The 25,577-nt window shown below is 46.9% G+C and overlaps 1 protein-coding gene and 1 long non-coding RNA gene across 2 annotated transcripts in view; both read right to left on the bottom strand.

Annotated features, from left to right (window-relative positions):
- Positions 1–25,577, bottom strand: part of LOC138303505 (uncharacterized) — a 1,082,407-nt gene that overhangs the window by 152,762 nt on the left and 904,068 nt on the right. The window lies entirely within an intron of this gene.
- LOC138303503 (zinc finger protein 184-like) overlaps positions 4,328–25,577 on the bottom strand; it is a 32,215-nt gene continuing 10,965 nt past the window's right edge. The window contains exons 3-7 of the mRNA XM_069242686.1: positions 25,159–25,269; positions 24,354–24,470; positions 23,098–23,205; positions 20,149–20,259; positions 4,328–6,546 (exon numbers count right to left, since the gene is read on the bottom strand). Of these exons, the coding sequence (XP_069098787.1) occupies positions 5,951–6,546; positions 20,149–20,259; positions 23,098–23,205; positions 24,354–24,470; positions 25,159–25,269 (1,043 nt within the window). The 3' untranslated portion in view covers positions 4,328–5,950. The remainder of the gene's footprint in view (positions 6,547–20,148; positions 20,260–23,097; positions 23,206–24,353; positions 24,471–25,158; positions 25,270–25,577) is intronic.

The following is a 25,577-nucleotide window of genomic DNA, read 5'->3' as shown; positions in this document are numbered from 1 at the left end:
TGCTATATTCACTACAACTGGATTCGCCATTTGTAAAAAATAGCTCTAGGTCAGAGAAGGCACACCAATATCGGGGTTTTTCCTTTCAAAGTTCAAGCTTGAACAACCAACCACGAAGCAATAGGACGTACCTATCCCGTGGTGGTGGAAACCCTCAGCCCCACGGACGTCTCCGCATACGGAACCGAGGAGTCAAAATATATATGAGACCGAGAGAGTCAGTCGGACCTAAACATTAGAGCCAGACGAATCGTTGGCGGCGCCATGTCGCGTGGGCTCTCATTATCCTAAATGAGACTACTGGATTTCTAGGCAGCAGGATCGATCACGGTGTGGGGGACTGAGTCTGACCCACGTGTAAGGAACTCTGTCACCCTAAATCCGGTTTTCGCTCCGGCTAACTAGCAGTGCCTCATTTCTCCCAAGGGGAAGAGACGATTGGGCAGCCGAGCGCATGACATCTTTGGAACTTCTCAGGGAAGTCGTGGTCACTCAGATCAAAACCAACTCTCTCATTTACAGTATGATCTCATATTCAAATGACAAAGGCAGTATAAGTTTTATATAATGTTTTAATAAAACAACTGTATTTTAGATAATAAGGCGTGAGCCGCAATAACCAGAACAATACAACATAGTAGGATTGAAATAGTCACCAGGAGAGTAAAACATAAGAACAAAGCTATCATATTGCCTAACAGTTTCTACTCTCCCTCTGCTTGGTCTATTTAGAGCACAGCATGTTAAGCTTCTAGCTTGCCTTTCCGATTCACAGGGGAGACATAAGCCCTCATACCTGAGCAAAGGCCTGTGATCTCGTTCAGCATCTGCAACGAGGCAGTCGGCGTCTATTTGTGGTTCCCTGGTCGGAATCACCCTTTTCCTTGTACTAGGACTAGGAAGTGTTTTTATAATTAACACGCCGGTGTTCTAAGAAACGTCCCTATGTAAGAATGTATGCGTTCTACGAACCCTAAAGACTAAACTTCTACCACGTCTATCGGCAATGTACCAGACTGTATCCTTGACTGAAGTACAGAGTGAATATGTTGTGAAGAACTCCAGTGCTGCAGTAGGCAAAACAGTGTGATATGAATAAAAAACAACACCGTAGAACTGGCTATTTTGTAAAATAACAGTACGAAGCCTAATAAAAATCATTTAGAGCAAAGTGCATAGAGGCTCTAAGCTGTCAGCCAATGAATAAAATACATTCAGGGCAAAGTGCACAAAGGCCTAAAGCCTGAAGCTAATGCGCAAAATATACGTAAAATTAACCACACTACAGTTCCACCTCTTCCTGATGTCATCCAGTGTTCTTGGGTGCTGTCCCACTGCGTTGACCCTGTCCACGATTCTGCGCCATAGCTCCATCTTCCTAGCTATGGTGGTGTGCTGCACCTGTGATCAGAATAGCTGTGGCTCTACCCGGATGATTTCCTCCACCAAGACCTTGAGCTCCTCCTCAGAAAACCTGGGGTGTCTTTGCGGTGCCATGGGGTGGTGTGGGTGATGTGTGAGGTGGTGTGTGTTGTGATGTGTGGGTTGATGTTTAGGGGTGTGTGGTGTTTTGTGCGTGAATGTGTGATAGTGTTGTGTGCCTCTGTATTCTGGTGTTGTCTTTGCTTTGCTGTCTCTCTGGCCTTCTTCAAACTTTTTGGTAGTAAGGGTTTGTGGGTAATATGGGTGTGTGTTTTATATTGTATTGGGTGTGTGGGAGTGGTGTGTGTATGTGTATTAGGTGTGTGTATTTCGATTTGTCCAATGTGGCTGTATTTTGTAAATGTGTGTGTATTTTGAGCACGGCAGTGTGTACCGCCAATGGAATACCGTGGTTGAAAGACCGCCGCGTGGATTCGTGGGCCGTGATAGTGTGGGCGTATTCCTGTTGGCGTGACGGTGGAGGTTTTGTTATCGCCAGTTTATCACTGACCTTTGGTGTGGTGGACTTGTGTGGGTGTCTAGATTTTGGCGGTTTCTGAGCTGTGGGTCGTAATAGCTGTGGCGGAATTCCACGGCCGCGGCGGTGTGTTGGCGGTCTTCTGCACGGCAGTAAGCAGGATTTACAGCCAATGTTGTAATGAGGGCCTATGTGATTTTTTTTCTGCATAGTCTTTCTTTTTTAGAGAAATCTACCCATTATGTGTTCTTTACTTACTCTCCCTTGTGGCTGTCTGACCTCATACTATTTCATACTGACACATACGAGATGCAAGTACTTTTGAAAATCTTTGTCCCTTATGCTTTAAAATTCTTTTTCAAGCCCAATTACTTGCCAGTCTTTTCTGACATTACAAGTAAGGTTCTATCGCTAGTGATCTGTGCATCATCTGTGGCCGAGGTCTTTTGCGGCATTCCTGATGGCAGAGACAGCCAGAGTGCTAAAATTTGGCCCTTTTTGGCCTTTTGAGCCAAGGTTATATGCTGGCTCAGAATTGAAGAAACTATGCGACCTCCTGCGCTAGTCCTCTTTTCCGTTCCCTCTAAAAATAAAGCTGCTTCTTATGGAAGCATCAGCTGTGGGTCTTTACCAGTACCAACTTCATTCTGAGGAAGCTGATTGGTTGTCCAGCTCTCAACATGCAAATCTATGTTCTAGTCAAGGTCCCCTCATGATTCTGGCCTTGGGTACAAATCCTGATATAATATGCATTATTGTCCATATTTTCATATGAGTTATTTTTAAAATCTCCAAAGAACCAAAGAGATGCAATTTCAGGAGTTAAAATAACTAAGGGGGGATTGGTGATAATGTGGTGGTAGTACCGCCAACAGGCTGGCGGTACATACTGCCACATTATGACATTGGCGGGTTGGCTGCAGCCAATCCGCCAATGTACCACTCCGACCGCCATGGCAGTAGCAACCGCTGGGCCAGAGATAACAATCTCCAGCCCGGCGGCCACTATTGTACCGCCGGTGGCATCATGATCCTGCCTACCACCATGGTTTTCATGGCGTTCGCAATGCCACGAAAACCACGGCGGTAGGCCCTACCAGTGACATGGAATTCCTTCCCTGTCAATGGTAGGAGGGCCCCCCCAAACTCTCCCCAGACACCCCCACCCCTCCATCCACGCTCCCCCCTTCCACTCCCCCACCTCACCCCATACACGCACCATGCATACACACACTCACTCACACAGGCATACATGCATTCCTCCTTCACCTGTGTATCCATTCATTCTCGCACACATCCCTACACACATTCACACTGACATGCATACACGCATTCACATTATCATTCATACACACATTCTCACACATGCATACACACACGCAAACAACACTACATACACATTTGCATTCACGCACACATTTATGCACACAACCCCACACAACATCCCCCACCTCCCTCCCCTGTCGGAAACCCACCTTACCTGCATCCAGGGGGTCTTCCGGCAGGGAATGGGATGGGGCGCTGCAACCACCACCAGCACCCGCCAGCAGAACACCACCAGTCCGTATCATCTGTCATAATACGGTTGGCGGCAGTGTACTGGCGTGGCGCTACTGGTGGTAGCAGCGCCACCTTAACACCATCCGCCAGTATGGCTACAGCCGGATTTCCACCCTTCTTGTGGCGGAAAACTGGCTATGGTCATAATTTGGCGGATGGCTGTTAGCTGCGGCGACAGTCTTTTGGTGGCCGTTGCCACAGTGGTAGGCGGCATTTACCACCAATTTTGAAATGAGGGCCTAAGTCTTTTTCCAACCTCAGAGTTTCAGAGTGAGGAGCCAAGAATATGGAAAGATTTTGCACAAAATGTATTCAACTTATTTAAGTTCAGGACAAGTAGGTCCTCTGTGGCAAATCATTGGTAAATTGATGGTAGGTGCAGGGTGGGAAGCCAGTTGCATGATGTACAGCCTACAACCTGGCGTAAAAAACACAAGATAATATAATGCCACATCAATGAACAAGTAAAGCTGGTTTCACCACACTTTCACAGTGAAAGAACCAGAGAATCCATGTATTGGAACCTTGAATTAAAAGACTACAAAGACAAAGAAACAAATAACTGTCTAACTGTGAGATGTGTGCACATGATAGCCAGAGGGTGACAGTATAAAACAAGCATAGACAGATGCAAACAGAAAGACCTGATCATACCAGCAAACAGTATGGTGGTAAATCTTAGACGTCTCCTAAGACATGACTTCAAACATCTGACAAAAATGCCTTCAAAATCAAAGATCCATTTCAGGTTTCCAGAGTAGTAATTAGGTTATGCACAATTATATAAATAAAGTAAAATAAATGATGTTCAAAGGTTTTAATTTAGAGCTCCCCCATGTCTGAAATAATTTCATAGTGACATCCCAAGAATGGCAAACATTTATTCTCACAATTATTTATAAAATGTTAAACGGTGCAAGCAAGCTAAAACTAGTTAGAGGGGCTTGAGGGGACATCCTCCAAGACATATTAAAAAACGAATTTGCAGTAGTGCTTTTCAACTCAGCACAATAAATACAAGTAAAATAAAACATAGCAAACAAGTCAAACATTCAAGTGAGAACATATATTAAAGGTCATTCTAAAGCAACTGTCTCAAAGCCATCTTTCACCTTAGCTTCTTTGTTACAAAAAATCCCACACGTGAAACTGTAAAATTTCACAAGTAGCGGATCCTGTGTAAGGTAGTTTAGAGGGCATAATATAAGTTTTGACAAATAATTATGTTAATTATTGCTTCTTATTTTAACATTTTATCACACCTTGGTGCACACTGGCCAGCACGTGTCATTGTGGCACCTCCACCAGCCCTGGCTCTTTAGGCAAAGCACTTTCCATGCTGGAATTCACCAGCTGACCCCTTAAATGTTAAACAGGAAACTGCAAGTCCCAAAAGACAGTGCACTACTGGCTACCATACCACGACTTCCGACGGTGCCTCACAAGAAATGGTGCACTTGCCAGCCCTTGCAATACTTAACCATTGGAATACTGGAGTCAATTTATCACTTTTTTAATATGTGCAGTTAAATATATGATTGCCCATAAGCTGCTGGCAGTGCTGTCACACTAAAAGCTTCTGCAGTCAGACCCTTTGTTAGAAATGAGGAAATGAGGTGTTGGGAGCTGTGTGGAACCCCCTTTGACACTCGCAGCTTCCCCGGGCATGAACAGCAAAAGACGCAATTGGTAGCAAAATACAGAGTGGCTTCCAGCTTCATTGCCACGTTTTAAAAAATAAAATCAGAACTTTTTCAGCAGTAAGTTGTCTGTGGCCCACAGCGGTATATTAAATGCGCCTCTTGGCCAGTGTTATGCGCCCTGCACCACCACTACGTCAGGCCCTCCCCTTGCACATCGCGAGGTCTACACCACAGTTTGAAGACCTCGGCTCCAAAGATATTCAGACATCAAGGGCCTTCTTGTTTGTGCATCAACCAGAAGGAAATAGGATACCTTCATTGTCTTTACATCCCATCAAGAAAAGTCTATGTATCAGCGGTGGTGGAACAATGTGGAACGGGTTTGTGTCCATCTATTCTATGGTACATCCCTTCTCGTGGCCTCTGTTACCAATCAAGGGATGTGTGATTTGTGAGTATGCTGCACCAGGTTTCATGTCCACGGGTAATAATTTATTTCCTGGAGGCGCAGAGTATAGTAGAGCCTCGTTAGGGGTAATAAGTGCTTTAAAATGATTTGGATTTTATCAAGCTGGTCATGGTAAGCCTGTTGGTAGCTCTGGTTATGTGGCTTGACAGGTAACGCCGACATCTGGTGCACTCTGGATCTATTTGTCACTTTATCTGAAGAGGCCTGTAGCGTGCATATCTTCGTTCACAGATACTCTCATCCTGCTTGTGATATATCTCATTTATTTCAGTTTGATGCTGTTTATCCCTGTAAGAGGATATAATTTAAGAGGCTTTGTTTGTTTTTTCCGTGTTAAGTTCTCTTATCCAAAAGACGACCTTCTCGCTCTAAGTGACTTCACAGGGTCTGTCTCTTGAGTCGACGAGTATGAATTCTGATATGTCGATTCAAATTATCTGTCCGACTGAATCTTTTGGGACAGAAAGTGCATTTATGTGGTCTTTCACCTGTGTGCGTTCTATAATGCTTTTTAAGATTGGATTTATTAAAGAACCGCTTTTCACACTCTGTGCACTCATAGGGCCCAAGTCCAGAATATGTCACCATGTGTCTAGCAAGATCTCTCTTCTGAAGATAGCTTCTATCGAAATCAGTAATCCTGTATGCCATTTGATTATGTTGTGTGTTCGGAAGGCCAGTACGAAGCAGGGAATTTCTCAGATAGCTCTCTAGTTCGCCATTAGATTTTGGACTTCCTGGGAGTAAAGCCCTACGTTCTGCAATACTGAAGACACTTTCAAGCTGAGAGGCTTTCCCTCGCTTTGTTTCCAGTAAAGTTTCTGACGGCCGTTGGCTTCTGGGGTTAGGTCCATAGTGAAAGTTTTGGAAAGCTTTGGAGTTTTTCTCCCACGTTGTACTGTCTTTGGTTGCCATTCTTGATGCACTTTGTTTGGACACTGAAGCCTCCATCTGTTGGTTCCTGCTCACGTCACCTGGAGGATTAAATAAGATTCAGTGATTGGATTTCAACTGATAAGACTTTACCCACCAAGAGAATATTCAGCTAGTCTGTACACGTGCACTATTTACACCAATTGCAAACATTTCTACACAGTTTGATCTTCTTTAGACTCTTCACAGACACTGTGTGGGTTAAAGATCCCATAACAAATGGTCAGTCTGACTTTTTGTCTCGATTCACTTTATTGAAACAAATTGAAGGTGAGAAGGAGCGAAGGTGTGACACATGTTCTGGTATGTGTATGTCAGTGTGGTGGGGGCTGGGGGCGGCTCTCTGAAGATCAGAGGCGTCCTGGGTTTAAAGGACCTTCACATCAGGCAACCGGAGCAGGGTTGGATTTTTATCACCCTTTTCTGGAATACAGTTTTGGTGTTAAGTATTATATTTATATTCACGACAGTATGAAGAGTGCCTTGAAGGTTTACCCATGGAGGAGTATTAGGGTCCTGAATAGACTATCTCCAGGGCAGTTTTATGGTTCCTCTCTTTTCCTTTGTATTATCTCTAAGTAAGGTGAGGGTTACTGGTGCTGGATTCCAATCTGGGAAGAAGCAAAGCAAGTAAGAAAGAGATAATAGTTGGGCCATGTTCGCCCTGGTCATTTGTTCATGGTGGGGAGATACGAATCATAGGTACCAAAGATGGAAAAGAGGCAATACAGGCCAAGAGGCGTGAGAAAGACACATTGTAGGAAAATGCCACTGTTGGCATGGTTACCCCCCATTTTTTGCCTAGTGTTGATGCAAACCTTGATTGAAAGTGTGCTGGGACCCTGCTAACCAGGCCCCAGCACCAGTGTTCTTTACCTAAAACTGTACCTTTGTTTACCCAATTGGCACAGCCCTGGCACTCAGGTAAGTCCCTTGTAAAAGGTACCCCTGGTACCAAGGGGCTTGTGACCAGGGAAGGTCTCTAAGGGCTGCGCCATGTATTATGCCATCCGCAGGGACCCCTCACTCAGTGCATGCACACTCCCTGGCAGCTTGTATGTGCTGGTGGGGATAAAAGACAAAGTCGACATGGCACTCCACTCAGGGTGTCATGCCCACATCCCACTGCCAGTGGCATAGGCAAGTCACCCCTCTAGCAGGCCTTACAGCCCTAAAGCAGGGTGCACTATATCACAGGTGAGGGCATAGCTGCATGAGCGATATGCCCCTACAGTGTCTAAGTCAATTCTTAGACATTGTAAGTGCAGGGTAGCTATACTGAGTATATGGTCTGGGAGTCTGTCATTACAAACTCCACAGCACCATAATGGCTACACTGAATACTGGGAAGTTTGGTATCAAACTTCTCAGCACAATAAACCCACACTGATGTCAGTGTGGGATTTATTGCAAAATGCACACATCTTAGAGATGACCGTTGTATGTTAGCCCAACTGCTAGTGTAAGGCTGACCGGTCTATGCGAGCCTGCCACTTCCATTCGAGTTTCTGACCACGTGGGGTGAGTGCCTTTGTACACTCTGTAATCAGAAACAAAGCCTGTCCTGGGTGGAGGTGCTTCATACCTCCCCCTGCAGGAACTGTAACACCTGGCAGTGAGCCTCAAAGGCTCAGGCTTGGTGTTACAGTGCCCCAGGGCACTCCAGCCAGTGGAGATGCCCACCCCCGGACGAGCCCCACTTTTGGTGGAAAGTCCAGAGGGATAATGAGAAAAACAAGGAGGAGTCACTCCCTCAGCCAGGACCACCCCTAATGTGTCCAGAGCTGAGGTGAACCCCTCCTTGAGAAATCCTCCATCTTTCTTTGGAGGATTAGGACCAATAGGGATAGGGATGGGCCCCCTCGCCAGGGGGAGTGGGCATGAGGAGGGTGTAGCCACCCTCAGGGAGAGTAGCCATTGGCTACTGCCCTCTAACCTCTAACACACCCCTAAATTTAGTATTTAAGGGCGACCCTGAACCCAGCTCTTCAGATTCCAGGTGACCTCAAGAAAAAAGGAGGACTGCTGAGCTGAAAACCTCCCAGAGAAGAGAAGGAGACAACAACTGACTCGGACCTAGCCCTACCAGCCAGTCTCCTGCTTTGAAAATCTGCAAGAAAAGAAGCAACGCGCCCTGCAGGACCAGCGACCCCTGAAAAGCCTCCAGGGGACTGCCTGCAGCACCGATGACCAAGAAACTCCTGTGGACAGCAGACCTGTCAAACAAGAAGAAAAAGCAACCATCTTTAAAGGGACTCCCACCTCACTCCAGGAGCGTGAGTCCAAAACTACTCTGCACACGACGCCCCTGGCCTGTCTCCAGCTAAACCAACTAGCCAGAGAGGACCCCCAGGTGATTCCGACCAAGTGTCCACCCTGGGCTGACGTCTCCACGACGACATCTGCAGAGGAAATCCCGAGGACCCTCCTGACCGCGACTGCCAGGGACAAAGATATCCGACGCCTGGAGAAGCACTGCACCCGCAGCCCCCAGACTCAAGAGAAACCGACCACCGGTGCAGCAGTGACCAGCAGGCAGCCCTTCTCCCTGTCCAGTCAGTGGCTTGCTCAAGAAGCCCCCCTGTGCCCTGCCTGCAGCGCCTAAGTGACCCCTCTCCCCCCCCCCCGGGTCAGCCCATTGAGTTCCATTGGGAACCAAACACCCTGTTTGCACCCTGCACCTGGCCTCCCCGTGCCACTGAGGGTGAATGTTTGGTGCCTACTTGGCCCCCCACCCAGTGCTCCTCTAAACCCCCCTTGTCTACCCTCCGACAACGCGGGTTATTACCTGCAAGCAAACGGAACTGGAGTACCCCCTGTCTCCATAGGGGCCATGTTATTTTGGTTCCTGTTTGACCTCTGCACCTGACCGGCCCTGTGTTGCTGGTGCTGGGTGTTTGGGGTTATCTTGAACCCCCAGCGGTGGGCTACCTATGCCCCGGAGACTGAACCAGTAAGTCGATTCCTTACCTCACAAACTGTACTTTACTTACCTCCCCCACAAACTGTTGAAAATTGAAGTCTTCACTTTTAAAATAGCTTTTTGCCATTTTAAGAAAAACTGTGTACATTGTTGACTCCATTCAAAAGTATTACTATGCAAAGTACCTTTCATTTAATGTACTTACCTGCTAAATGAATCTTGTGGTTCTAGAAATAAATGAACAAAAAAATATTTTTCTATATAAAAACCTATTGGCCTGGAGTAAGTCTTTGAGTGTGTGTTCCTCATTTATTGCCTGTGTATGTACAACAAATGCTTAACACTACCCTCTGATAAGCCTACTGCTCGACCACACTATATAATAATAATGTCTGTTATTGCCTCTGCCAAGCCTCTTGGGGAACCCCTGGACTCTGTGCACACTACATCTCATTTTGATATAGTATCTACAGAGCCAGCTTCCTACGTTGGTAGCAGCAATGGGATCTAAGACTTTGCATTTGCTGGACTACTCAGCCAATACCTGATCACACAACTAAAATCCAAAATTGTCATTAGAAAATTGATTTTTGAATTTGGACTATTTTCCCAAATGTGTAAAAGTCCTGCTAGGGCCTTGTGTAAGTCCCTGTTAGCATCTCTTTTCTAAGTTTAAAAGTTCTGTAAAAGTTAGGATAAGTACTAGAAGTAGTTTTTAGTATCTTAAAAAGTAACCCCAACTTTTAGAGACATAATGAGTAGCTCAGAAGATATGGTGATGGGACTCAACCTCACCCCTTATCTTCATCTAGGGATGGCAAAGCTAAGGTCCCTCTGTAAGCTAAGAAAAATTAAAACTGGTTCCAACCCTACAAAGGTCGAGCTCCAGGAGCTCTTGGCAGAGTACAGCAGGGACCACCCTACTGAAGGGGAAGACCTCCCCTTAGATGGGGAAGACGTTGGGGATCAGGAGGTAGATCTACCCCCTCCTACCCTAACTAGGGAGACAAGGGTTCCAAGACCCCTGTCTCCACAAATCAGACTCAGAGACTCTGGATCTTCCTCTGAGAACATTGAGGGCAGCCTCAATGAGGAGGACACCCTTTTAGCAAGGGTGGCCAAAAGATTAGCTTTGGAGAAACAGCTCCTAGCTATAGAAAGGGAGAGAGCAGAAATGGGTTTGGCACCCATACATGGTGGCAGCAACATAAATAGGGCCCTAGAGAATACTGACATCCTAAAAATCCCCAAAAGGATTGTTTCAAAATATGAAGATGGTGATGACATCACCAAATGGTTCACAGCTTTTGAGAGGGCTTGTGCAACCAGAAAGCTAAACAGATCTCACTGCGGAGCTCCCCTTTGGGAACTGTTTATTGGTAAGTGTAGGGATAGACTCCTCACACTCTCTGGAAAAGATGCAGAATCATATGAGCTCATGAAGGCTACCCTGATGGAGGGCTTTGGAGTCTCAACTGAGGAGAACAGAATTAGGTTCAGAGGGCTCACAAAACCTCAAGCCAGTACTGGGTTGATTTTGTTGACTACTCAGTCAAAACACTAGATGGTTGGATAACTGGCAGTGGAGTGCATGACTATGATGGGCTGTATAATTTATTTATGAAAGAACATCTGTTAAGTAACTGCTTCAATGACAAGTTGCATCAACATCTGGTAGACCTAGGTCCAATTTCTCCCCAAGAATTGGTAAAGAAGGCAGACCACTGGGTCAAGACAAGGGTGACCAAGACTTACACCGGGGTGACCAAAAGAAAGGGGTCACAAAGCCTCCCCAGGGGAAGGGTGGTGAGACATCCAAGGACAAAACTAAAGAGTCCTCTCAAGGGCCCCAAAACCCTGCTCAGGAGGGTGGGCCCCGTGCCTCTTCACTGTCCACAACTGGGTATAAGGGTAAAAACGTTGACCTCAAAAAGGCCTGGTGTCACACCTGTAGACAATGTGGACACCAACCTGGAGACAAGGCCTGTCCCAAGAAAAGTCCCACAACTTCTACTCCAGTTAGCACTGGAATAGCCAGTCTCCAGGTGGGATCAACAGTGTGCCAAGAGCAAATCAGGTTTCACACTGAGGCTACTTCAGTCTCTGAGGGTGGGGTGGATTTAGCCACACTTGCTGCCTGGCCATCTAACATGCAAAAATACAGACAGCAGCTCTTGATAAATGGGACAAAGGTAGAAGCCCTGAGGGATAGAGGTCCCAGTGTCACCATGGTGATAGAAAAGCTGATTTCCCCAGGACAATATTTGGCTGGACAAACATATCCAGTTACCAGTGCTGACAATGAATCTAAGGTCCATCCCATGGTAATAATGACTTTAGAATGGGGAGGGGTTACTGGCCTGAAACAGGTAGGGGCCCTCCTGCAACCACAGTAGAATGTTTGCTAGGGAATGATCCGGTGTCCTCAGCATGGGCTGAGGTGGAACTCAAAACCCATGCAGGCATGCTGGGTATCCCCGAACTGGTGTGTGTATAAACAAGGGCACAGAGCAGAGCACAGGGTGATAAGGAAGTGTTGGACCCTGGAATAATGGCCCAACCTTCCAAAAGAAAAGGTAAGAAAACTGGGGGACCAGCCTCTGTACAGCACAAGAAGCAGGACCTTTCTTCCTAAGAAGATGTCCTATCCCCTGAGGAAACTGAGTCCATGGAGCTGAAGCCTTACCAGGTAGAGCTCCTGGGCCCAGGGAGACCCTCAAGGGAACAGCTGTGCCAGGGACAAAAGACTTGTCCCACTCTTGAAGGCCTGAGACAGCAAGCTGCTGAACAGGAGAAAGGAGATGTCAGTGGCTCCCACAGGGTCTATTGGGAGGATGGACTCCTTTACACTGAGGCAAGAGATCCCAAACCTGGTGCCACTAGGAGAGTAATAGTGCCTCAGGTGTTTAGAGAGTTTATTCTCACTTTGGCCCATGACATCCCCGTTAGCTGGGCATTTGGGACAAACCAAGACATGGGACAGATTAATGAACCATTTCTATTAGCCCAATATGTCCCCGAAAGTAAGGGATTTTTGTAGCTTCTGTGTCACCTGTCAAGCAAGTGGCAAGACAGGTGGCCATCCAAAGGCCCCCCTCATTCCACTTCCAGTGGTGGGGGTCCTCTTTGAATGGGTTGGTGTGGACATTGTGGGTCCATTTGAACCTCCCACAGCCTCAGGGAACCAACACATACTGGTAGTAGTGGATCATGCTAGCCAAGGCCCTAATTGGTATCCTTACCAGAGTGGGTTTCCCTAAGGAGGTGGTTTCGGACAGAGGTACCAACTTCATGTCAGCTTATCTCAAACACATGTGGAATGAGTGTGGGGTGACTTATAAGTTCACCACACCTTATCATCCACAAACCAATGGCCTTGTTGAAAGGTTTAACAAGACATTGAAGTGTATGATCATGCGGCTCCCTGAAATACTCAAAAGGAGATGGGATGTCCTCCTGCAATGTCTGCTTTTTGCCTACAGAGAGGTGCCACAGAAGGGAGTAGGGTTTTCCCCCTTTGAGCTTCTTTTTGGCCATCCTGTAAGGGGACCACTGGCACTTGTTAAAGAGGGCTGGGAGAGACCTCTACATGAGCCTAAAGTACATGTGGTGGGCTATGTGCTTGGACTCCGCTCAAGGATGGCTGAGTACATGGAAAAGGCATCCAAAAATCTTGAGGCCAGCCAACAACTCCAGACGTTGTGGTATGACCTAAAGGCTGCAATGGTTGAATTCCAACCAGGGCAGAAAGAAAGGGTTCAAGACAGATGGAGTGGTCCTTGCCCAGGGCAGATATAACCATGCTGATGGTTACTGATGAGGATCAGGAAGCACAGAGTGAACCTCTCCCTGACCTCCTCTGAACTGAACCTAAAGATGGGACAGTAGATGGAGTGGTCTATTCAGACATACTCTCTGCCCAACAGCATTCTGACTGCAGGCAAGTCCTGCAACAGTTTGCTGAGCTCTTCTCTTTGACCCCTGGTCAGACACATCTGTGTACCCATGATTACCTTTCAAAAACAAAATATTCAGACAGTCTGACCAAGTCAAAGAGAGAATCAAAGTAGAAGTCCACAAGATGCTGGAGTTAGGGGTAACAGAGCACTCTGACAGCCCCTGGGCTAGCCCAGTGGTCTTAGTCCCCAAACCTCATACCAAGGATGGAAAGAGAGAAATTAGGTTTTCTGTGGATTACAGAGGACTCAAGTCTGTCACTAAGGCAGATGCTCACCCCATACCCCGAGAAGATGAGCTGATTGACATGTTAGGTGCAGCCAAATTTCTGAGTACCTTAGACTTAACTGTAGTGTACTGGCACATTAGAATGGCACCTGGAGCAAAAGAGAAAACAGCATTCTCAACACCTGATGGGCATTATGAGTTTACTGTTATGTCCTTTGGTTTAAAGAATGCCCCTGCCACCTTCCAAATGTTGGTGAATCAAGTCCTTGCTGGTTTGGAGTCCCTTAGTGCAGCATATCTAGATGATATTGCTGTCTTTAGTTCCAACTGGCCAGATCACCTGGTCCACCTGGAGAAGGTTTTGCAGGCCCTGCAAGCAGCAGGCCTCTCTATCAAGGCATCCAAAGTCCAGATAGAGCAGGGAACAGTTGTATACTTGGGCCACCTTGTAGGTGGAGGCCAAGGGCAACCTTTACAACCCAAGATCCAGACAATTCTGGACTGGGAATCTCCAAAAACCCAGACTCAAGTCAGGGAAATCCTTGGCTTGAATGGGTACTACAGGAGGTTTGTAAAGGGATATCGGTCCATTGTGACAGCCCTCACGGAAATGCCCAAGAAGGTAAACTGGACTCTAGACTGTGAAAAAAGGCTCAGCACCTGTTCTAAAAGCTCCAGATTATTCTAACCAATTCATTGTGCAGACAGATGCCTCTGAACATGGGATAGGAGCAATCCTATCCCAAACCAATGATGGCCTTGACCAGCCTGTTGCTTTCATTAGCAGAAGGTTACTCCCCAGGGAGCAGTGTTGGAGTGCTATTGAGAGGTAGGACTTTTCTGTGGTTTGGTCACTGAAAAAGTTGAGACTATACTTGTTTGGTACTCACTTTATTGTTCAAACTGACCACATACCTCTCAGATGGCTCATGCAAATGAAAGGAGAGAACCCTAAACTTTTGAGGTGGTCCATATCCCTACAGGGAATGGACTTTATAGTGGAACACAGACCTGGGACTGCCCATGCCAATGCAGATGGCCTTTCCAGGTTCTTCCACTTAGAAAATGAAGGCTCTCTTGGGAAAGGGTAGTCTCATCCTCTTTCTTTTTTGGGGGGGGGAGAGGGTTGTGTAGGAAAGTGCCACTGTTGACATAGTTACACCCACCCACACCTTTTGCCTAGTGTTGATGCCACCTTTGATTGAAAGTGTGCTGGGACCCTGCTAACCAGGCCCCAGCACCAGTGTTCTTTCCCTAAAACTGTACCTTTGTTTCCACAATTGACACAGCCCTGGCACACAGTTAAGTCCCTTGTAAAAAGGTACCCCTGGTACAAAGGGCCCCTGTGGCCAGGGACGTTCTCTAAGGGCTGCAGAAAGTATTATGCCACACTCAGGGACCCCTCACTCAGTATATGCACACTGCTTTGCAGCTTGTGTGTGCTAGTGGGGAGAAAAGACAAAGTTGACATGGCACTCCCCTCAGAGTGCCATGCCCACAAACCACTGCCTCTGGCATAGGTACGTAACCCCCCTAGCAGGCCTTACAGCCCTAAGGCAGGGTGCACTATACCAGAGGTGAGGGCATAGCATTCTTAGACATTGTAAGGGGAGGGTAGCCATACTTAGTTTATGATCTGGGAGTTTGACATTATGAACTCCACAGCACCATAATGGCTACACTGAATACTGGGATGTTTGGTATCAAACTTCTCAGCACAATAAACCCACACTGATGCCAGTGTGGGTTTTATTGATAAATGCACACATCTTAGAGATGCCCCCTCTATGTTAGCCCAACTGCTAGTGCTAGGCTGACCGGTCTCTGCCAGCCTGCCACTTCCAGACGGGTTTCTGACCACATGGGGTGAGTGCCTTTGTGCACTCTGTGGTCAGAAACCAAACCTATCCTGGGTGGAGGTGCTTCACACCTCCCCCTGCAGGAACTGTAACACCTGGCAGTGAGCCTCAGAGGCTCAAGCCTGGCGCTACAGTGGCCCAGGGCACTCCAGCTAGTGGAAATGCCCGTCCTCCGGACGAGCCCCAACTTTTGGTGACAAGTCCAGAGGGATAATGAGAAAAACAAGGAGGAGTTACCCACCAGTCAGGACCACCCCTAACGTGTCCAGAGCTGAAGTGACCTCCCCCCCACTCCTTGAGAAACCCTCTATCTTGCTTTGGAGGATTAGGACCAATAGGGATAGGGATGTGCCCCCTCACCAGATGGAGGGGGCATGAGGAGGGTGTAGCCACCCTCAGGGAGAGTAGCCATTGGCTACTGACCTCTAACCCTAACACCCCCCCTAAATTTAGTATTTAGGGGCGACCGTGAACCCGTCTCTTCAGATTCCTGACGACCTCAAGAAAAAAGGACTGCTGAGCTGAAATCCCTGCAGAGAAGGAGACAACAACTGACTATGATCCAGCCCTACCGGCCCATCTCCTGCTTCGAAAAGCTGCAAGAAAAGAAGCAACGCGTCCTGCAGGGCCAGCAACCCCTGAAAAGCCTCCAGGGGACTGCCTGAATCACCGAGGACCAAGAAACTCCTGTGGACAGAAGACCTGTCCAAAAAGAAGACCAAGAAACCAACTTTAAAGGGACTCTCACCTCACTCCAGAAGCGTGAGTCCAACTACTCTGCACCCGATGCCCCCGGCCCGTGTTCAAAGAAACCAACTAGCCAGGGAGGACCCCCAGGCGACTCCGACCAAGGTGGAATCCTGGTGGTCAAGTGGAGGGGCCGGTGGTATGGCCGTGGCTAATGCGCCACGGTCATAATACACTGGTGGAACACCGCCAGCCTGTTGGCAGTGTTACCGCCAGTGTACCGCCAGCCGCCAGGGTCTTAATGAGGCCCTATATCTCATTTTGATATAGTATATACAAAGCCAGCGTCCTACAATAGACAAACAAGCAATAGGACCAGGGCAATAATCACAGATGTCATCAGCAGTCCATAGTGCAAATCATGGAGCCACAATATTACTGTCCCGAAGGCTCACCTCCCCGCCTCCCAATATTAGTGCATCGAGCATTACAGACCACACTTCTGATCTTCCAAGAGTTTAGCATATGTTCTACTTGCCTTCATCTGAATTTCCTTTGCAATACCTGACTCACATATATCTCTCCCAGAATGCCAAGGATAGACTTCAAGCCCTCATCCACTGAATAGCAATGCAGGGTTTTTACCAGCACTAGCCCCAGTAAAGCTAATTTGTATTTGATCTTTAGCTATTGGGGCCTCGGTATTAGATTAAGCAGAGTCACACTATGGGCTCGAGAGGAATTATACAATGTCTGCTGAATTCGTCACCAATGCTCGCCATAACATTTGCAGATGTGCACAGGTCCATGTCATGTTATTATGGAAATCAGCTCTTTCCACTCCACAGTTTGGACATGTTCTATTGGGGCATAAATCACATGTTCCCAAGTGGAGCTCCATTCGGTATCTGTTAATGGTGATTCCAGATCGACATCCCATATCTGTTGGTTTAAAAGATCAGTTCTTTGTCAGATTGTCAAGAAAAGGACTATAAAAACTCCAGTGACTGCCTAGAACTTCAGCTCCAGGACATGTCTTTTCTGACTGAGAACCCTCATCTGCAAGTAAGATGCCTGCAGCTAGTAGGTCCACATATTAGCAACTGCCAAGATATGATTGATTAACTACACAAGACATTTCCATTCACCCACAATTTAACAAGTGGATGGATCAAACCAGTGTAAATGAACATGAACCGCCAGAAGACAATTCGAGGGATCAAGAGACAGCAGAAGGTAGTGGTGGGGAGCGCAAGCTAACAAGAGGAAATTCCTCCCAAAACAAGGGTGTGGCTACCAACTAGAGGGAGCAGGAGGAGTTGGGCCAAGAACAAGGAGCATGGGGCTAACAAGGCACCATGAAGAACTGATAGCCCACATGAAAGATTTGGAGGTGAAACAATGTAACAGTATCCAACATGACCCAATAGGAGAAACCACAGTACCCTAATTCAGTGCACTTCGGGGCCACACGTGGACACCTCCTTGCTATGCTCTTGGCATGTGTCTCTAAACAAAACTATTTGAGGGAGCAGAAAAGTGGTATAAAATTAGGCCCTGATTTTAGTTTGGTGGTCGGGTACTCTCTCACAAATGTGACGGATATTCCATTCGCCTTATTACGCCTGCCTCATATCCTAATGCACTTATAGCAGGACGGACGGTATATCCATCACATTTGTTATGGAGAACCCTTCTGCCAAACTCTAAATCAGGCCGTAGATCTTTATAAACACACAGTTAGATCAGATGAATCGGCTGCTCACTTCTGCAGTCACTTGACCCGGCAGTAACGTTTCATGGCACCTGCATACGCAGCACCAGAGTCCACAGCTCTGATCTGCGCGACTAACATTACCGGTGTTTTACTTTATGTTGAAAGTCTGAAGCAAAACTCTCCTGTCATTGAATCATGGGACAGATATTTGTATATACAACCCGGTGGATAGAAGAAGAATATGCAGCGGAAAGAGGGTTTACAAAAAAATCAAGCGGTGGCAGTCTTATGCGTCAAGTGTGGGGGCTCAGATTATTGAGCTTAAACTACTGAACGTCATCTGTCATAACTTGTACGCTTCAGTTATTCACCTGTTAGCTTACACTAATGAACGTCATCTGTCATACCTTGTACGCTTCAGTTATTCACCTGTTAGCCTATACTACTGAACCTAGTCCGTCATAACTTGTACGCTTCAGTCATTCACCTGTTAGCTTATACTACTGAACGTCATCTGTCAAACCTTGTATGCTTCAGTTATTCACCTGTTAGCTTACACTAATGAACGTCATCTGTCATACCTTGTACGCTTGAGTTATTCACCTGTTAGCCTATACTACTGAACGTCGTCCGTCATAACTTGTACGCTTCAGTCATTCACCTGTTAGCTTACACTAATGAACGTCATCTGTCATACCTTGTACGCTTCAGTTATTCACCTGTTAGCCTATACTACTGAACGTCGTCCGTCATAACTTGTACGCTTCAGTCATTCACCTGTTAGCTTATACTACTGAACGTCATCTGTCAAACCTTGTATGCTTCAGTTATTCACCTGTTAGCTTACACTACTGAACGTCGTCCGTCATAACTTGTACGCTTCAGTTATTCACCTGTTAGCTTACACTACTGAACGTCATCTGTCATACCATGTACGCTTCAGTTAATCACCTGTTAGCTTACACTACTGAACGTCGTCTGGTATACCTTGTACGCTTCAGTTATTCACCTGTTAGCCTAAACCACTGAACGTCATCTGTCATAACTTGTATGCTTCAGTCATTCACCTGTTAGCTTATACTACTGAACGTCATCTGTCATACCTTGTACGCTTCAGTTATTCACCTGTTAGCTTACACTACTGAACGTCGTCTGTTATAACTTGTACGCTTCAGTTAATCACCTGTTAGCTTACACTAATGAACGTCGTGTTATAACTTGTACACTTCAGTTATTCACCTGTTAGCTTACACTACTGAACGTCGACTGTCATACCTTGTACGCTTCAGTTATTCACCTGTTAGCTTATACTACTGAACGTCATCTGTCATAACTTGTACGCTTCAGTCATTCACCTGTTAACTTACACTACTGAACGCCGTCCGTCATAACTTGTACACTTCAGTTATTCAACTGTTAGCTTACACTACTGAACGTCATCTGTCAAACTTTGTACGCTTCAGTTATTCACCTGTTAGCTTACACTACTGAACGTCATCTGTCATAACTTGTACGCTTCAGTTATTCACCTGTTAGCTTACACTACTGAACGTCGTCTGTTGTAACTTGGACGCTTCAGTTATTCACCTGTTAGCTTACACTACTGAACGTCGACTATCATAACTTGAACGCTTCAGGTATTCACATGTTAGCCTATATTACTGAACGTCGTCTGTTATAACTTGTACGCTTCAGTTAATCACCTGTTAGCTTACACTAATGAACGTCGTGTTATAACTTGTACACTTCAGTTATTCACCTGTTAGCTTACACTACTGAACGTCGACTGTCATGCCTTGTACGCTTCAGTTATTCACCTGTTAGCTTACACTACTGAACGTCGTGTTATAACTTGTACGCTTCAGTTATCCACCTGTTAGCTTACACTACTGAACGTCGTCTATTGTAACTTGGACGCTTCAGTTATTCACCTGTTAGCTTACACTACTGAACGTCGACTATCATAACTTGAACGCTTCAGGTATTCACATGTTAGCCTATACTACTGAACGTCGACTGTCATACCTTGTACGCTTCAGTTATTCATCTGTTAGCCTATACTACTGAACGTCGACTGTCATAACTTGTACGCTTCAGTTATTCACCTGTTAGCTTACACTAATGAACGCCGTCCGTCATAACTTGTACGCTTCAGGTATTCACATGTTAGCTTATACTACTGAACGTCATACCTTGTACGCTTCAGGTATTCACATTTTAGCTTATACTACTCAACATGATCTGTCATAACTTGTGCGCTTCAGTCATTCACCTGTCAGCTCATCACTGCTCTCAATGATCTCACAGTCCTCTTCATCCACGGAATAGACATCGTCGTCTTCGTTTACTGTTACTACTAAAACTTCAGGGACAGCCACAGAGCCTGTTTACAAAAATAAAAAGTGAAGTTAAAATGTATAAAATACAGATGCATAGAAATGATATTCTCACTCTACCTTGCAATAATGTCATCCTATGGGAAAAGAAACATATAGGGGGTGATTCTAACTTCGGCGGGCGGCGGCAAAGTTCCCCCACCAAAATACCGCTCCGCGGTCGAAAGACCGCTGAGGGTATTTTGGGATTTGCCCTGGGCTGGCGGGCGGCCGCCAAAAGGCTGCCCGCCAGCCCAGGGCAAATCAACCTTCCCACGAGGACGCCGGCTCAGAATTGAGCCGGCGTAGTGGGAAGGTGCGACGGGTGCAGTGGCACCCGTTGCGTATTTCAGTGTCTGCATAGCAGACACTGAAATACTTTGTGGGGCCCTCTTATGGGGGCCCCTGCAGTGCCCATGCCATTGGCATGGGCACTGCAGGGGCCCCGCGGCACCCCCTACCGCCATTCTGTTCCTGGCGGGAGACCCGCCAGGAACAGGATGGCGGTAGGGGGTGTCAGAATCCCCATGGAGGATTCTGCAGGGCAGCGGGAAACCGGCGGGAAACCGGCGGGAGACCGCCGGTTTCCCACATCTGACCGCGGCCGAACCGCCGCGGTCAGAATGCCCTGCGGGGCACCGCCGGTCTGTCGGCGGTGCTCCCGCCGACCCTGGCCCCGGCGGTCTCAGACCGCCGGGGTCAGAATGACCCCCATAGTGCATTCGGCACTTAGCAACGACCTACAAGACTGTTTTTCTGGAGTTAAGGTAAGTATGGGGCATGGTCCCAGGCAGAACCAACAAGTGACTTCCAGAGGCAGTGGGGCGTCCGGGTGTAGAGGGGCTTCTCAGCGTCGGGTGCCCAATGTTATCCTATGAGAAAGAAACATACACTGCATTTGGCACTTAGCAACGACCTACAAGACTGTTTTTCTGGACTTGAGATGAGTATGAGGCAAGGTCTAAGGCCACACCAACAGTTTACCTCGGAGGAGGCTCAGTGGCGTCCCGGTGTAGAGGTGCATTATGGTGTCAGGTGTCCCATTCAATGGGAAACAGTCTGGTCACAAAATTGCTGCAAGCTGGGCCTAGAAGGTCAGTCTGGGGGAACCAAACCCCCAGGAGGGCTCAACCCTTGAGGTCCTCGGGCACACCATTGGTCCACTCCTCATGCTGTGGGGCTCAGGTGCAGTGGTAACTTTTGGCATTGGGTCCAGTGCTGGATTTACTCACAGTTGGAGGAGCGTCTGCAGGAACAGGCAGCCGACGGCATTGGGAAGACCACAGTGGACCGGCACAAGGTGGGCTTCATCTCTGGAGGGCCTGGGAACCACACTGGCACCATTGGCCCACTTCAGCTCGGGAAGGGTGGCTCGGGTGGAGTGGTGCAGTCCGGCATCAGGTTTTTGGCGGTCCTGGCCCTCACAGTTCTTTCTTGGGTTGCCTGCAGATGCTCCTCTGCTCAAAGGGAGTTCTTCTTGGCGATTTGCAAAGCGGTGGCAATTCTCCCGGTTTCTTGGAGGCTGCAGCGGCAGGACAGTCAGTTGTTCCTCGAGGTTTGGGTGTAGCAGGCAGACTGGCACAGTTGCTGCCAAGTCAGTTGTGCTCCTCAGTTTCAGCAGGTTTCTTGTCCACTCCTTCTTTTGTGTCCAGTGAAGATTGGAGGTGCTGGTATCAGGGGGTCCCCTAAATACACAATTTAGGGGTGTTAAAAGGGGGGTGAAGAGTAGTAGCCAAGGGGCTCCTTACCCTTGGGGTCACTACACCCCCTAGATGACCGCTTCCTTTGGGGAGTGGGCCTCACCCTGTCCCAGAATTCCTAATTCCACCACACACAAGATGGCGGAATTCCTGAGGCTGAGTTCATTTCAGGCTGGTCGCCCTATGGTTGTGTCCAGCTTGGAAATGCAACATGCCTCCTGCATAGCTAATTTTCCTGCCTGTCCGGGTGCCAGATGGGCTTGGGCCCCTCATGGGGTCAGTGTCCTCCTCTGAGGACAGCCAGTTCTGCATACTAAAGGTGGTGGGCTTCTTTCAAGCCCCCTACCTTGGAATGCAGATTTGCAGGTCATCCTGTTGGGAGGGGTGTGGAAACACCTCTGCCAGAGCTGACTTTGATTCTGACCTCCCGAGAACAAAGGATCTCACCCTTGTGCGTCAGATTCTTATCTGTTGCTGGCAGACTGGTTAGAACTAGTCAGTGAGCCCCCCGGCAGTTTGGCAAGTTTTCAGGGGCACCTCTAAGATGCATGTATTAACTGGAATCAGTGAGGGTTTATTAATACGAGTGTTTGGACCAGACACCCCTATCTTCAGTGAAGCCATCATGTAGCTGGGGAACTTGTATTGACCAGATCCAGCACATGTATTTAAAATGATTCCCCTGTTCCCTCACTATGTCTAAGTATAGACAAAGACATAGTAGGGGCACATCTTCCCGTGCAGATATGTCCACACATGTAATGCACCCTGCCTTGAGGCTGTCAGGCCTGCTGTAAGTACACAATGTCTTGGCTTTTATTGCCACCAGGTAAAGGTCATCCAACCTTCAGCTGACGTTCCAGGTTCAAATGCTCAACTAACAAGGGGTCTCATACAAGAAAGCAGGGTCATGGAGGACGCCTACTGTACCGAGCATTCCAAAAACGTACAAGGAAGTACAGGACCTAAACATCACACAACAGAAGTCCATATTGAGGAAATATATCACTCATGCATGGGCTATGGCAATTACAGGCTATATCCTTTCCAAATAGGTTCTCAACATCCCCTTGTAATGTGCATGGCCTCTATGAAAGATCCCCTAAGGCTCTCTTGATCCCACCCCTTTCTGTCTTTCTCACTCACTGGAAGAGCGAAGGTTACTCTCTTGTCGCTCAGAGTCATGATGGTTTATGGGATGTGGCTCTAGCTCTTCTTCAGACACCACGAAGGCAGCAGAAACATCTGGAGAACCTGTTCAGAAGGAATATAAACACAGTTTTACTTATCAAAAGCAGCATTTTAGTGCAGGTGAAGGTCTGGACAAGGCAGCAGACCTGTGTCGCGGCACTGTAGGATCCTCAGCTATCCTCTAAGGTTATTGCTTCTCAGATACAAACAACGGGCACTGGTGAGGATCCTCGGCCTCAGGGGGTGTCACGCTCAGATTACAGTGGGAGCGTTAATGAAAGGATGGCTAGAACAAGTATTTGATTTCCAGACTTCATTGGTATGTACCTAAGAGAAATCTGAGGTCTTCTCAAGCTCATTGGATACAGGTCCCCCAAACCTGTAAAGCTGAATGGGGGGACAAAGCCTTTACTGTGGCTGCTGCCAGAAGGTGGGACTTGCTCCCTTTGAACATCAGGCAAGAATCCTGTTATTTGAAATTTAGGAAATTGGTAAAAACTTTGCTCTTTCGTGGTTAAAATCTTTTCCTGGTGGTTATGACCTGTGTTCGGTTTTTCTTTTTCTCTGTCTACTTTCTTCAGTTTATTTTGTGTTTTATGACTCTTTTGTCTGGCTAGTGCCCTTGATTGTGTCCCCTTCTTCTCACGTTCTCTCCTCCGAGCGCTTCGATGCTCCTTTGAGTAGGAATGCGCTTTATAAATCACGGCATACATACATACATACAAGAAGTAATTGAGTAGGCAGGAGCAGAGGAAATCAGATTAAAAATGGGTTTCAGGGCTAAACTAGCAGACAATTTACAGAATGGGAATTATACATTAGGATTTCTTGCACTCCTCTGATTTAACATCCCCTGACTCATGGGCAACTCCATTACAACTTAAACTATGCACTGGTTGTGGATCAGACATAGATTATTTATAAGACAGCGGGTGTCCCTGCAATAAACTCATGGTTGCCAGACATGGAAGGCCATGTCCCACGTTCTCATGCAAACAGCAGAGCCTACAGCGCCCTCGAATAGCTCCATACTAAAGAACAGCAGGTGCGCATCGCCCAATCTTACATGGACTTAACACCACTTGGGGTTTTTTGTAGAAATGAATGCTGTTTCTAGATTTTTGTGAGGTCCTATATTATGATTGTAATATAGTAAAAATGTGAACAATAAAGACATAATTAAAAAAGAACAGTCTTGGCATCAAACTCACAGGAACTGGAAGTGTTTCTGACTTCAGCATCTTCTGGGAGTTGCACGTCTGTCCAACAGGACTTTTCTTCGTGAGTGATTCTCAGTAATATGTCAGGACTGACAGTTGGGTGAGAGGCTATAAAGAGAAAGAGAGAGAGCTGCACACAAGCTTTACAATGCAAGGCAAATGCACACACAATCACAGACGTACAAACCCACTCATGCGCGCACATGCATGCACGACTGAAGGTAGTCGTATGACATAGACGCACTATGAACTCTGACAGCAGGTCCCTCTTACTTTTTCACATCCATCAGAAGATGTCTGGGTTTCCCCAAACTGTTGTGTGGATTCTTGTGCAGAATTAAGGCAACAAGCAATATTTTGTCACTAGCACAAAAATGCCCAAATAGTAAAGTTCCTGCGATGGGCAGAGGCGCGGGTATGAATCGCTAAGCTTGCCCTGTTCCTGTGTGCACAATACACACAGTACACGCAAGCAGGCCCACTTTCTTATAACTTGCTCACTGTGACAGATGCCTGATTCCTTAAAATTCAATGCAAAGTGAAAATAAGATTTTGTTGGGTGGTACTAGAATATTGCAATCAAATTATAGTCTGGCGACATTATCTAAATATCCTGCACTGAAGTTAATAAAAGAAAATCTGCACACACTTGAATGATATTTTTGTGAACAGTGTTTAGGACATGATATTTCTATTGAAGATTTTTTGCTGATGACATTTTGGCATACAACCAGAATTTGTACGTAGGTATCCTCGATCCAGAGGACACGAGGAGGCACAGGACCGCCCTACTTACAGCCAATCCCCTCATTTGTGTTTGTTCGCCTGGCTTCGAAGGGCTCTTGTACATACACATCGTTCCCTTTGTAAATCCGGAGTAAAGAATCAGGATTGAGAATCTGATAACCTGTTGTCAGAGAAAGAGAAAATGTGTATTTTAGAATCTGAGGTGACAGAGTACCAGAGGAAAGAGGACACATCACAGAGATATGACAACCAAGTGAGATATAAAAGCAAAACGAAAGATCCCTCATTCATATATATTAAGTGTATCATTGTAATGACAATAATTCTTCCAGAAAGTTAGTGGATATGCTAGTGGTGTGCTAGAAACACCTGGGGATATTAATATGATCCACTTAAAGCAAACTTTAGTTAACTTATGGGACATGACATACTCCACGCCATGGGCCGAAGTCCCAGAACCATTTACGC

The sequence above is a fragment of the Pleurodeles waltl genome, chromosome 7 (assembly GCF_031143425.1).
Source record: "Pleurodeles waltl isolate 20211129_DDA chromosome 7, aPleWal1.hap1.20221129, whole genome shotgun sequence".
Lineage (NCBI taxonomy): Eukaryota > Metazoa > Chordata > Amphibia > Caudata > Salamandridae > Pleurodeles > Pleurodeles waltl.
The sequence above is the reverse complement of the archived record's forward strand: the minus strand, read 5'-3'. Positions and strand labels throughout refer to the sequence as shown.